The following is a 13,563-nucleotide window of genomic DNA, read 5'->3' on the forward strand; positions in this document are numbered from 1 at the left end:
GGCTTGTTTTAAGGTTTTCGAAAATTTGCCGACAGCTGTGAATGGACACGAAGTACACCATCGCAAGCTATCAGGCTTGCTTAGAAGAGAGACTTGAAAATAATCCAGCGTCAGAGTGCGTCTACGGATCCTGTGAGATCTTTGGTGTGAAGAAAAAGAATTTTAACTGAGATTTTTATGAAATTAGAGTCGGACCATGTCTTATTCCCAGTGGGCCATGGTTCGACAAAATGACAAAGGGGTTCCGTCAGAATTGAACGAATAAAGGAAAAATCTCAAATCGATTTTGGAGTGGGCTTCAGTCCGATCGACTTCTTTATATCTGGACCAGATCGGGTGTTATCAAGTACAGTAAACACCCGCATTTAAGAACACTTTTTTTCAGGTTTAAGGCTGATCATGGTTCTTATTTGAGGGGTACTTAGTGAGAAATCAGTCTGAAAGTGTTCTTAATATGTTCTTAAAATTGGTTTCAGAAATACTTCAAATTATGTATTACTAGAGGTTTAATTAACGTACAATGCTGTTTTGTGATAGATTTTATTGTTTGTAATGGTCCTGAACACCATAGTACTTTGATATAAGTTACTGTACTGTCTTGTTTCCTTATCCTAATACCCTTTCCCTTTGTATTAAGAACATGTTTTATTTATCAGGCTGAATTTGTTCTTATTTATATGGTGCTTTATAGGTGGTTTTCACTCACGTGACTTGGCGGTCATATTGGTCTACAAAACAATACAAAATGTATGCATGGAATATGCATAAAAATAGAGTTTGGTTCCCAAAGGAGAGAACGTCTATTGTTCTTGTACACCAACATGGCCGATGTGACGTCACGTGAAAACCATCTATTGGCCAAATTTCAGCCTGATGTTCTTAATCCACTTGTTCTTATATGCGGGTGTTTACTGTATTCCAAAATTGCATGTGAAGAAATATGACAATGTGGGATGTAATGACGTCAAGTGACCTATGAATTTATGGGGAAAAAATATGTTGTCGGTCAAATCCGGGCTCAGGTTGAATCCGTTTTTACTGGCTTGGTTAAATTGGCGATCCTCATTTTACCGAGGTTGAATATGCACTCTACGTAGTTAAACCAGCTATCAACCCCCCCCAAAACGGATTGAAAACACCTGCCGTATATCTTCCCTCAAGCTCTTTCTTAGGCTCGTTTTAAACATCGCATTTTACATGTGCCGAATCTAATGCAAATGAGCGAAAACAATAGATTTTTCTCATTTGCATTAGATTCGGCACATGTAAAATGCAACGTTTAAAACGGGGCTCACGCATCTCAATACATCTTCTGAATTAATGTTCGTATCGTCGTATCGGTACCGTTCTGTATAAATACACTTATCCATTCAGTCTCAACATTACAATATAGAAAGAGAATTAACAAAGAACTATACTCGAACTCGGACTCTTGAGATCTATAGTCCTGTGTCTTCACCACCACCATAACAACGACGAACATGGACCCAACCCACCCCCGTTCTTTTCATTATTTACATTACATTACATATGCATTACTGCTGCCGTGGGCCGAGCCCACATAGCGCCAACACAAACGATCGCCACTCCTTGCGGTCCTGCGCTACCACTGTTGCCTCTTCGAAGGAAAGTTCAGAGTCTTGCAGGTCTCTCGACACTGTATCTTTCCAGCGTATGCGTTGCCTGCCTGGGCGACGGCGCCCTCGTGGTTCCCAGTGGAGCAAGCGGCGGGGCAAACGAGTTTGGTACATACGAGTGACATTTCAGAGCTATTTCTATAATAAGTCAATTGATGGCCCTGAATAATAACCAAACTAATCCTAACCTGGCCATAATTTTTCTCTAGGCTTAATCTAAGCTCAACCTACGTAAAATCAGGATCACCAATTTAACCTAGGTAAAAACGGACTCAACCTGCGAACGGATTTTACGGGCAACATGTACAATTCTCAAGAGAAGACAAGAAAAGCATACTTGATACATACTTATGACTTCTAACTAAAAATGACATGTCATTTCCATAAGAAAGAGGAAATTAAAATAATTAGAGGGTTAATACTTTATTCCGAAGCCGCCTTAGAACAATTTGATTAAAGAGGCGGCCATCTTGAATCGACGCCGCCATCTTGCATAAGCTAACCAGTTCGGAGTTTCAAGAAACGAATGTGCGCGTCGGGATAAAAACAAGCACATAATTGTCTTTTTTGTTATGGTAAAAAGCTGCAAGAATTTGCATTAGAAATCTTTTGTTTTATTTTAGAATCTATGCTTGCTTTTTCCCCGACGCGTGCACGTTTTTTGAAACTCTGAACTCGATTATTGAGTAATCAGCTCGATTTCTCGAATTCCTTCAAAAACACTGGTATGGATCTGAATTTAATTAAAATAAAAAGAAAAAAAAAAGGTTTAAAAGAATAATACTAAAAAAAAACTTAGAAAAGTATGCCAATAAATTGTGCAAAATAAATTCGCTGAGCAAATTATAGTTCTGTAATTGCGCACGTTCTATATTTTTTCGTTTATGTCATAGAAAGTGCGGCGTACGGGGTTTTATTCATGAGTTGTTTGTGTCAAAAAACCAGAAGGAGCGACGTACGAGCGATTGAGGATTTTTGACACAAACAACTCGTGAATTTCTATGTCGTGAGCTGTTTATTACAGATAAGACGAGACGATTTTCATTGAAATAGTTTTCTGAACGCAAATTAGAAACAAAAACTCAATAACAATAGAAACAAATGCAAATTTAATTTAATTCAATAACAAAGTACGATTTGCACAATTTGCACGAGATGCACGAGTGATTGGATTTGAAAGGTCTTTACGCTATCGTTGATTGGTTATACTTCCACACGTGAAAGAGCTGTACGCAGTACTCATGGGCTCCAGCTGTACGCCATTCTGATTGGCTGTATAGGGTTTTTTCACATGCGAAAATAAAGCGTATAGATTTGCGCAAATGAGTTTTATGGAGTAAAATTCTCATGTTATGTGTCATAAATCAATATACAGGCAAAAGATTAATGTTCACTTTTATGGCTTCGACTTGTCGTTTTGTCTCATAAATTTAAGAGATCTCTAATCACAATATTCTTGAAACCTAACTGAAAAGGAGCCTGCGATCAGGCCCAATCCCCTCAAAATAGTGTGACAAATGAACTATTTCCGGAACGTGCCAAGACACATGTGTCAAGACATTGGGAGGTTTTGGGTATCGACAACTTCGAAGGGAGAAAACAGCCGGGGAAGATAAAAAATAGCATCTATATAGGCTCTACTTATGCGGTTTATATGCGTCCTTACACATTTGTTTGCCGTCTGTTCGTAACAAAGACGTGATATGATCAAATTTGAGGTTGCGTCGGCGACGCCCTACGTCCGCGACGCCCATTGCCAGTTGAATTTCTCTGTATTTGCAGTGCAATTTACATCTCGAATAAATTGGAATAATCGAGATTGATTAGAAGAAAGGGGAAGTGTTTTTTCAAATGACGTTTACGTAGCAGTTCTCGTCATTCTTGCTTAAGCCCATGCACTATATATATATATTGTTGACTAAATTATACAAGGCATCTCTATTTGACAACTTCGCTAAATCCGACATGGCCATAAAAGTCCATGATAACAAGCGACTAAATGACCAATGAAAGCGGAAAAATGTTGCGGCTTGAGACTCTGAAGAGTCTTTTAACAAAATTTCCTTGCCTATAGAATCAATATTTGCTTTTGTCGATGCTGCGGGTACTCGCAGAAAAACATAAACCAATATTTGCAGACTTGTATGTCACAATTTGCGAAGAGTTTTTTCAGGTTTTGTCGAAACGGATGCGGTGAGCTACAAGAACAGTTGACCAAGTTTCCCCTTCTTTAAACTTCTGATGAGCTCGAGAAACGAAAAAAAATATTTAATAGTTTACTTACGACCTTGGCATAGGACAATTTCGTATTTTGACCCGCCTAATCTTATTGTCCCCCACTCAAAGAAATGACAGCTATTTTGGTTTTCGGGAAGTGACTTCTATTGTTATAGAAATACTTCTTTCGTTTGAGTTAAAAAACTAATTACGTGAGAGAAATTGAATGCTCTTGCAGTCTACACCTCTCAAGAAGGAGACCTCAATAGCATTTCAAGATTGTGAAAAATGCTGCGATCATCACGCTGGGCCTGAAAGAGAGTTTAGTGTTTACATGCAACGCACCACGAGTCAACAATTACTGTCTTCAGTTTTGGGAACGGTTTAGTAACAATCATTTAGTCCGGCATAATGTTTTCTTTTTTTAACGAAACAGAAAACATTTAAACAATTTTTGGAAATCAATACGTAAACTTTTAAAACTTTCGTGACTTCGTTCGACAATTCATTTATATGACTCACAGTTATTCTAATTAATGACCTTAACAAAAACATATCCGTCTTTACACTGTGTATTAGTAGACCAAAATGCGCCAAACCTGTGGCTTTTAATTTAGACAATCAATATATTAACTTTTCCGCAACGTCGTGGGCGTTTAAATCTGTAAACTTAGCTTTAATTATTAAAACAAGTGCGAGTTGGAATTTGTGATAAACAGTCGTTTGCTTGAATGATCGTCCCAAAACGCATTGATGGTTGATCACGGCACCGCTTAACGTCTTAGGAACCGCGTGAGTCAGCAATGTATGTTCGTGTGAGAGCAAAGTTTAATTCAGTCAGCTAGATATACGTCATAAAATAAACGCAAAAGTAATACTAATAATCACTTAAACCCCACACGTCAGATCTTCATTCAAGCTCGCCTTCGGCCCTGTTCTTGTAATCATGACTTGGCACGCGTTCCGCTAACTCGCTAAAACCGCACCATGGAAGCGTTAACCGCGTTAGGGAAATTACGCATAGATAAAGATCACTGAAAGGTAATTAACTCTTTAAATTAACAACAGGGTTCATAGTTCCTGATCAAGGAGAGACACCATTGTTTACTAAAGTCGGAGATCGTTTTTCATTCTTTCGAAGCAGTACTATTTAAATATGAAAAAAATCCTTTAGAATCAATGTCGTACGTTTAGACAATAACAAACACCAAAAAGGTCAGGGAAAAATAATAGAAAATAATTTTGAGAAAAATGCCTGTGCCTTTTGTCTTTAAAACTTTGGGAAACTATATCGAAAAGCATCAATAAAAAAAGAATCGAATATCATCACAATCTACAAAACAAGTGGCAATATCACGCAAGTTCCTGTGCCTTTATTATCCATTTTCAAAATTAAAGGACAAGAAATGAAGGTAATAGTTTTCTTTGCCGAGTCTTGAAAAGTCGTGCATTTTTCGAATTGACAAAATTCCTCAGCTACATAGATGAGTGGGCTCTAAGGCAATTAGGGCAACATAAGTTTCTTCAAATAAGCACTCAAGACTCCAGCGCGATTGGACCATGAAATATTACGATTCAATTTGGCTTGATTTCCTATTTTTTGTTTAATTTAACAATAATTATTGCTTTGTACACACACGATTTGGTGGCAAATCTATAAAGTTGAAATTCAATGATATGCTTGTAATAAATGTGCCACGGAATAATGTTGCAAAACATGATTTATCGAACCTAAATGATTTCTTTTGTGAAACTTGTTAAACCCCATATTCAAAGAAATGGAAAGAAAAGTTGGTTCCGGTCACTTTTTGCTTATTTCAGTTTTGCCTTTCTTAGAGCATAGGAAAATAAAATTAATTTATTATGATAGTTTTGAAAACCAAATAACCAAAGAATATTGTAGACACTTCTCTGCAGTGGTTACATAAGCCATTTCATAAGGACTACAGGAATTTACATCTAGGAAAACGGGTGTTTTATTATCATAAAGTGGAAAAAGTAAACGCTGGAGCATAAGTATTATTGGATATTTGAAATGAGGTGTAATAAAACCGAAAAAAGAAAACATCGACTAACATACATGGAATGCGGTGTGACATGGTCCGATACTTTCTCCTTCTTTTTTCTATTAAAACTGTTTTCGTCAATCTCACATGCTGACGGCAATGCAGAAAAAAAAGCACGTATGACGTCAGTACAAAGTGTCAAAACTTGTGGCTATATATACTTGCGGAAAATCGTCTCAAAAATACCCTCAATTCGGAATCCTCTAGGTTGCCCTGTTCAACCACTCGCCGTATCGTTAAAGACGCGAAGACAGGCAAAGCTAGAAGTAAGCAAATTTCTTTTTCATAAACGCTTGCGTGATACCTCGTAATGAAACAATGAGCATGGTACTTTTGCATTTAAAAAACCCCTAAGAATATCGTTCTATTTAGTCCAGGAACCGGCTTACAGTTAATGCACTGTCGTCCCGAATAGCCGGTCAATTGCAGAACTGTAGCTAGACTCTCTACTTTTATTTTCGCTCAAGTTGGGAAAATGCGACTTACTGCCTCAAAACCTGTTCTTTTTCTGTTTAAATCTTTCGTAAATGACTTGTAGTTGAAGGTTCAGTTGCATGCATTTCGTTTTTTACTGCGTGTAGTGATATTTTGCACGGGCAAGTTGTGCATGCAACCGGATCGGTGTAGCTGTCACTCCTTGCCGTAATATTGGTAGAAGCTATCGAAAAAACAACTTTCGGGTTGCCTTCGATCGCGACTTCGATGGGCTACTTCTCCAGCTTGTTTGTTTCGCTTGCAAAGGTTCTCATGGCTTATGCCTTCTTCCTCACAGACCCAACAACACCCATGACAAACTCATATAATTGGAAAATAATGTCAGTTTCCTTGTTTTAAAAAGGGATAGTATTAATATTGCACTCTTGTCTTCGTAAATAGTATCACTCTTCTTCCTTTTCAACACCGGCAACATTTTGGCTTTGCATTGTCTACTTATATAGAAAATTATTAAATTGTTTTTTGAAGGAACTTCATGTCTGTCCTGGGCCTCGGCCAATACGAATACCATCGAATTCCGTTTGGTTTTCGTTATAGTGAGTACAATTTTGAAAGAAAAGGTAAAGTTCAATGGAGCTTAATAGCTGAAGCTGCTTCTATTCACGCTCAATTTTTAACTGTTGAGTGTATTCTACTATAGAACTCAGTTGCGTATACACGGAAACGCAAGACGTCAGGAGTCGTCTGTCATGCACTTGCGTTATTTAGTACTATATGGGCGGATACTACCTGAGCTTTTCATAGTCAGCGAAAACATTAGCTGAGTCTTTAGTGAATGGTGCAGGTACTTGGAATCTTTACTGAAATACGGCCAACGGAAGGAGATGAAAATTTTGAATCATCAGCACCTGAGTGGGTTTGGCACTAATCATATTTTGAATCGCCACTTCTATTAGAGTACCTTCAAGGACTCGTTTTAGGCACGTCAAACAAGACGAAAAAAAGAGAAAAAAGAGAAACAAAAATAGATTTATGCGAATTATTTATAGCCGGACACGGAAGGTTTTGGAGCCAAGAGAGAAGCATGCACACGAATTTCTGAAGGCGTAATCGGGAAGATAGCTTTTCGCGTGCTGTCCAAAGTTCCTATACTGCTTCATACCTTATATGCTAGCGCCCATTTTAAAACAGAAAAAGTTGTTTTACAACATGGCGTTATACATTTCCTGAGAAGAAAGACTGGACGCCATGGTGTAATGGCTGGGCAGGGAACTCGAGTATCGATTGGTGTTTGCATTCACGGGACTCATAGCCACACCCAGTATACGGGAACGAACAATTCATTGCGACAAACTTGATATTAAAAATACTGTATCTGCTAACCCTTGGTCACAGCTTACAATACACCTATCTTGGTTTACATGCATCAGGACTATTTGTCGCTCTGATATTGTGTTTGAAAGATCAGTTACACGAAAGTCGAGAGCAAAACGTCTCAACATTATTTAACCAAAAACGAATACAGCAATTTCGTTCAAAGGGTGTTTAAGATGAGTACATGGAATTTTCTCGAAGTATAAATGGTTTTAAGCAATGGCACAGCGCGGTTGTAGAATAGCTATTTGGAAAATCATCGAGGCAAAGTTTTGCCCCTGTCAGATGAAAAAATTGGTTTAAACATCGTGTAGATCTCTTTTTCTTTTGTTGTTTTAACTGCATGATACTGGATTTTGCACAAGAGGAAGGAAAGCTTGTTCTATTACAATTTTGTCGAAACACAAACAGAGACAACCTTTTTTTTGACTTGGACGTACATTGGTTTCTAATTCCGCTTGCTCGACTCGTGACAAAACAAAAAATAAAACGAGCCTTCAGTTGTTTAGCGCACATTCTTTGCTGCAAATTGTTTTGTTTTCCTAACACCCAATTCTTTGGTGTTGTTTCTTTTGTCTTTGTGTCCTTTTTTAAAAAACTCTACCAGAATTTTTCCTATCCATTCGTTTTTTTTTGTTACGAGAAAACACTCTCCTGTTCTCGAAATACCTGTGATTCTTACAGCCTCAAAGAACTTTAAATAATTGCATTCTTGCCCAATTAGTTTCAGTGAGTCAGTAACTTTACTAGGTCATTTTCGTGCGGCAAAATTCTTTCTAAACCCAACGATAACCTTTTCTGTTCAGAATGCAATATTGTAGTGCAAGTTATTAAAGGCATCCATATATTAAACGCTTTTGATACTGGCGTTTGTCTTTCTCCATTATTTACCTCTCTTTGACCACTTAGTTATTCTGTACCAAGAATACAAGGCCAAACATCAAGTGCCACATTAAGTTATGTTGTTATTTGCGACACGCTTCTGCCATTTGCAAGAGCTTCAAGACTTAAGGTGAGGCGAAATAGATGTTTAAACTTAATTACGTGAGCAGGGTTTTAATTTAGGGAGGCAAAAATTACTGATTCCTTTTCTCTTCAATTTGTGATGCCTTCAACATCAGGAAGCGCGTGACCTACGCGGAAAGAGCTTCACAAGTTTGCTGCAATTTAGGCGCCATTCCGGATGGCCTCTTTTGTTCGTTTTAACAATGCCTCAAGTTTGCTTGCGGCATAGTTCAACCGTTGTAATCCGCATTAAGTAGCGGTGCAATATTCTTCTTTTCAAGAGTAAGAAAGCGTTGAAAAGGTACAATAAACAGTTTCTAGAAAGATGACCGCATAAAGAGCCTCTTGTATTTTCCCTCAGCCAAGTGGTTGGAGCCTCCGTTTCTGTCGGAAGACAAATGAGGAACATACTTGGTCAAGTTGCGTACGAGCTCAAAGTACCGATTATGACGTGAATCAGTGAAGCCGATTTTTTAATAGTTGTCAAACAGGCCATTAACCAAACTGTGCTGTGCGAAAATGTTCACTGCTTTCGACACAGATAAACAACCAGTGTGCCCTAGGCTATAATTAATTAGTTATCTTTGAAATATTCCCATGAACCTTTTTATGCGTATTCATTTAATTTGCAAAGCAATTGTTCGTTGAACATAACAGATTGTTCTTTAATTAGAAAGTTACGAATATATTAGTGCTTTAGCACACCTCCTAAGACAAAAAGCAGAGAGGAGCTTTGAAATCGTCCAATCCTGGAAAGAATGACCCTTTTGTGTCCACCCAGTTTGAAATTAAAAGTATGATAAACAATTAGTTGGTATAATGTACGAAGCTTCATTGTTCGTGATTTTTCGTTCTGATGACTTCTTGCTGTGAGAAGCTTGCATCTTCACGTATAGCCGTTGTTTGAAGTAATCCCAGTCGTTAACTATAGACAAAACCCATTTCTACTACCAGACTTTCACCATATCAATACATATATTATTCGACCGAAATTTAATTAATTTATTCAACCAAATGCTTAAGTTAAACAACAAGGGAGGTGTTAAAATATCCATGGAGACATTTAAATAGTCTTTATTGAGCGTTAATTGTATTGCGGAGTCTTTTAATCACTAATCAGCTCTCAAAAACGATCGTTTTTACGTCTTCAAACGTTTGCATATCCGAAAAAACCATCCCGGCATCAAAATTCCGAAGATGCGCGTCTTCGACATTATGGCGTCAATTTTCCTTCACCACTCACGGCCTATTAACATGTAATAAGGCGAATTAAGACAACAAGGCGATGACACAAATACATTTTATCAACTTCCTGGGTGGAATGGTGTTAAGAGATGACCATAGGGGCGAAAAGGAACAAACAAACTTGACTATTATATTGTTAATATCGCCTTAATCATAAAGCGATCACCTGATTGGTCGAGAGGAATAGCCTATTTATTTGAGGCCTTTGTTTGAACAAATAAACATTGATTAAAACTACGACAGTCGGTCATTTTGATTAAGTAACAAAAGGACGAAGATTAGGGGCAAATATAAAATCTGCATTAATCTAAATTTTCTTTTCAAATAAAAAATTGCTAAAGGCGAAGCAACTCCTCGGGAGGACAAACAGTTACTGTTGGTGTTTCAGATCACGAAAGAAAGGAAGAAAGAAGATAGAATTTGCTTGGTGATGGCATTTAAATCACGTTCAAAGATGACACTGCCTGAGAAAAAGGAAAAAGGCGACAGACTTGGAGCAGACCATTCGATAGAGTCCGCGTTGATTCAAGCATCGAGTAAAGGGTACACGATCGACATGATCCTTGGAAATCACGATCGAAAACCCAAGCAGGAGCGATCCGTTGAAGATGAGGACGATTTCTCAAGAAATCTCAGTGACAACGAAGGTATGGTAATTAAATAAATGGACATCAACGCCTTCATTTTCAAGTTGATAGTACAATCTTATTAATTATAAACACTCAGCACAGTTTACTCAAGGAATTTCAAATCCATAGTTCTCTCGAACGCTCTACAAACATAGCGAAGGGTTCGAGATCGTGTGCTAATTTCGTGTTTAACTTTAATTTGGACATTTCAGTTTTGACTTAGAAACAAAGAGAAGAAATCATTGCTTCGCTTTCAAACCGGGAGGTTATCATTTTCGTACGCTAGCTTCTTTCGATTCATGATGTCGGCCTGAAGGGTATTCGTCTAAAGGGTAATTCTTGCCTTATTTTTCATGGCAAGCGAACGTGGCCACAAGCCCGAAGTAACAAATGCCGCGCAGAGTCGTGGCTAGTCGATCGCTCCCTTAACCATGAAATTTTATCATTTCCTAGACGAATTAAGTGTGGGAGACGAGAGAGGAAGCAAGGACGGTGACAGCATTGATGAAAATGATGGCAAACCAAGAAAAATGCGACGTAGTCGAACCACCTTCACGACGTACCAACTGCATCAGTTGGAGCAAACTTTTGAGAAGACACAATATCCAGACGTCTTCACTCGGGAGGAACTGGCTTTAAGACTGGATCTTAGCGAAGCGAGAGTTCAAGTGAGTCTTTTAATTTTCTTTAATTATTCATCTTGGCTTTGGTCTTTTAACTGGTAAAACAAAGTTTAAAAGCTTGGCAAGCCAATGCTAGTAGTGCTCAGATAATCTTACCGCTATCACCTGGAACTTTATTAGTCATCGTATAGTATATGGCGGAACAGTGGGTTCAGAGAAATATGGAGCAATTATCTTTGACGCGTTAGAAGTGAGCTTAGCATGTTGATTTTCTTGAATCAACTGTGATTTTTGGTCCAATATTAACCTTCAAAGGGATTACTTCAACATCTTTTTTCAATTAAAGGAGACACTATTTATTGCAAAAGAAACAATTTTTTTGTTCCTCGGCGCCGTCAAAGAATCGTTGCGTGGCGCCCAAATCTCTATTTCCAGAATGCAACAATATTTTAAGTTAGTTTGCGGCCGCTTCAGTGGTGATACAGTCGGGACCCTTTGTTTCATCAATTATATTGATAAAAATAACCTAGTCGAGTAACATTTTTCCTTTAAAGATATTTTCCCCGCTAGTTCAGTAAGCGCCTAAAGAACACTGTACAGTAAAATCAACACAAGTCACTCATGAAGAATAAGGGAATTCGAAGTAACTGTAACTGCACTTTGAAGAAAAAAAACCCTTATGTCAAATCTAGTGAAATAAATTTTAATTTACGATTAATGCTAATGCAAAGTCCTGCAGTGAGATATATAAATTGGGGAAATTACCAAGTGAATAAGATGTAATCGTGAAAAAAATTACATGAATTCAAGTGATAAGAGTACGTGTCAACCTTGCCAAGTGTGTCATTGACGGAGGAGTCGATAAACGGAATATTTCTTGAAAGTGAAATTACCATGAAAAAATCATTGATATTACGGCCTTCGAGCGCATAATACAAACGAAAGTGGCTACTAGTTCAGTCCGCGCTCAATGTAAAGGCAAGAGACTTTGAGCTTCTGTTGTGAAATTTCTATAGCGAGATAATTAAATTTCGAAAGGCCTTGTGAATTTGCTAAGTTATTAAAATTAATATTTATGTATTGAAAGTCGACAAATGTCTTTTGAACCTAGTGTTACGCAACAGACATTGAAACAAACTGTGTTGTCAAAAGTAATCAACGAACGTTTTTTTTTCCGCGTCATTTCTGCTATCATTTTGAATTCATATTTTGTGCTGACTAAACCTGTATTATCCACCGTAGAATTGCATTTGAAGCGAATATGTCATACAAAGAAAGTTACAACTAAGGCAATTATTTTCGGTCGTATTAATGGCTTATATTGCATGGCCTTACAAACAAAGTGGATAATTGAACATGACGTAGACGATGTGTAATTGGCAATTAGCGAAGCACCTATTCAATGGTAGCCGGACATGTCAATGGAAACAATGCGTAACGTAAATAACGTCTGCCCCCAGGGTTTAAGCGAGGTAAAGTTTGAAAGACTTAGTTAAGAATATCTTTTTACTGACTTCTTAGCTTTACCATGTGATTTGTCCACTGGCAAATTAAAGAAAAATAGAATTTTTAACCAACCAAGGAAAGCGAGAGACAGTTGCTGTAATATGAAACTGTCGGTCTCAGCCAGTCAAATGAGTTCACTCAGCCAATGTATATTATCATCTGTATATTTATAAACACCACCATGACTCGGTGAAAATTTTCGCCTCAACTAGGCCTCCAATGGACATTTTCGATAATGCGATCACGTCCCACGTTGTCCTTTGAAAGTTGGTCGATGAAAAACCACTCCTTTTTAAAGTGTTTGAAAACTATAGAAAGGGTCATATATAACTGCAACAAAAAGAGTTTCAGAGATACATCTTACTTTTTTGAAAAAAAAAAAGCCAACTGTTGTGGGCAGACGGCAATGTGATTTTGGAATTTGTTTCCAACAAAGAAGTAATGTTAAAAGAATTCTCCGATTACTGATGGATTCAGATGTCAAGTTCGCTTGACCGTCACTAACTAACTGATTGTTTTCGCTCAGAGCGGTTCACACTCTTGGAAAAGCCCTTTACTAGTTTTGCGACTTCTTGGTCAGACTCCTTTCGGTGTGCTATCATAAATTAATGAGCTGACAACAAAGAAAACTCGAACTTTTGGCAATCAATTTTGAAAATTTGCACTTTTTCTAATTTTGTTTACGATGATAGGTACAGCAAATGCCTTTTGCGTGTCCGGGCGAATTGATTGGGTATTCAGGGTTCAATACTCATTCAATTCGCCGGAAGTCTAAATTTAATTAGAAGAAGTCCAAAATCTGTGAGTTCAATTGGCTAGTTTCGCA

The 13,563-nt window shown here is 37.7% G+C and overlaps 1 protein-coding gene across 1 annotated transcript in view; it reads left to right on the forward strand.

The window, feature by feature from the left end:
• The first annotated feature begins 10,182 nt into the window (after nucleotides 1-10,182).
• The window catches only part of LOC138038506 (retina and anterior neural fold homeobox protein 2-like), a 15,879-nt gene continuing 12,498 nt past the window's right edge, over nucleotides 10,183-13,563 (forward strand). Inside the window, exons 1-2 of the mRNA XM_068884383.1 lie at nucleotides 10,183-10,626; nucleotides 11,062-11,276. Of these exons, the coding sequence (XP_068740484.1) occupies nucleotides 10,410-10,626; nucleotides 11,062-11,276 (432 nt within the window). The 5' untranslated portion in view covers nucleotides 10,183-10,409. The remainder of the gene's footprint in view (nucleotides 10,627-11,061; nucleotides 11,277-13,563) is intronic.

The sequence above is a fragment of the Montipora capricornis genome, chromosome 2 (assembly GCF_036669925.1).
Source record: "Montipora capricornis isolate CH-2021 chromosome 2, ASM3666992v2, whole genome shotgun sequence".
In the NCBI taxonomy this organism is placed as follows: domain Eukaryota; kingdom Metazoa; phylum Cnidaria; class Anthozoa; order Scleractinia; family Acroporidae; genus Montipora; species Montipora capricornis.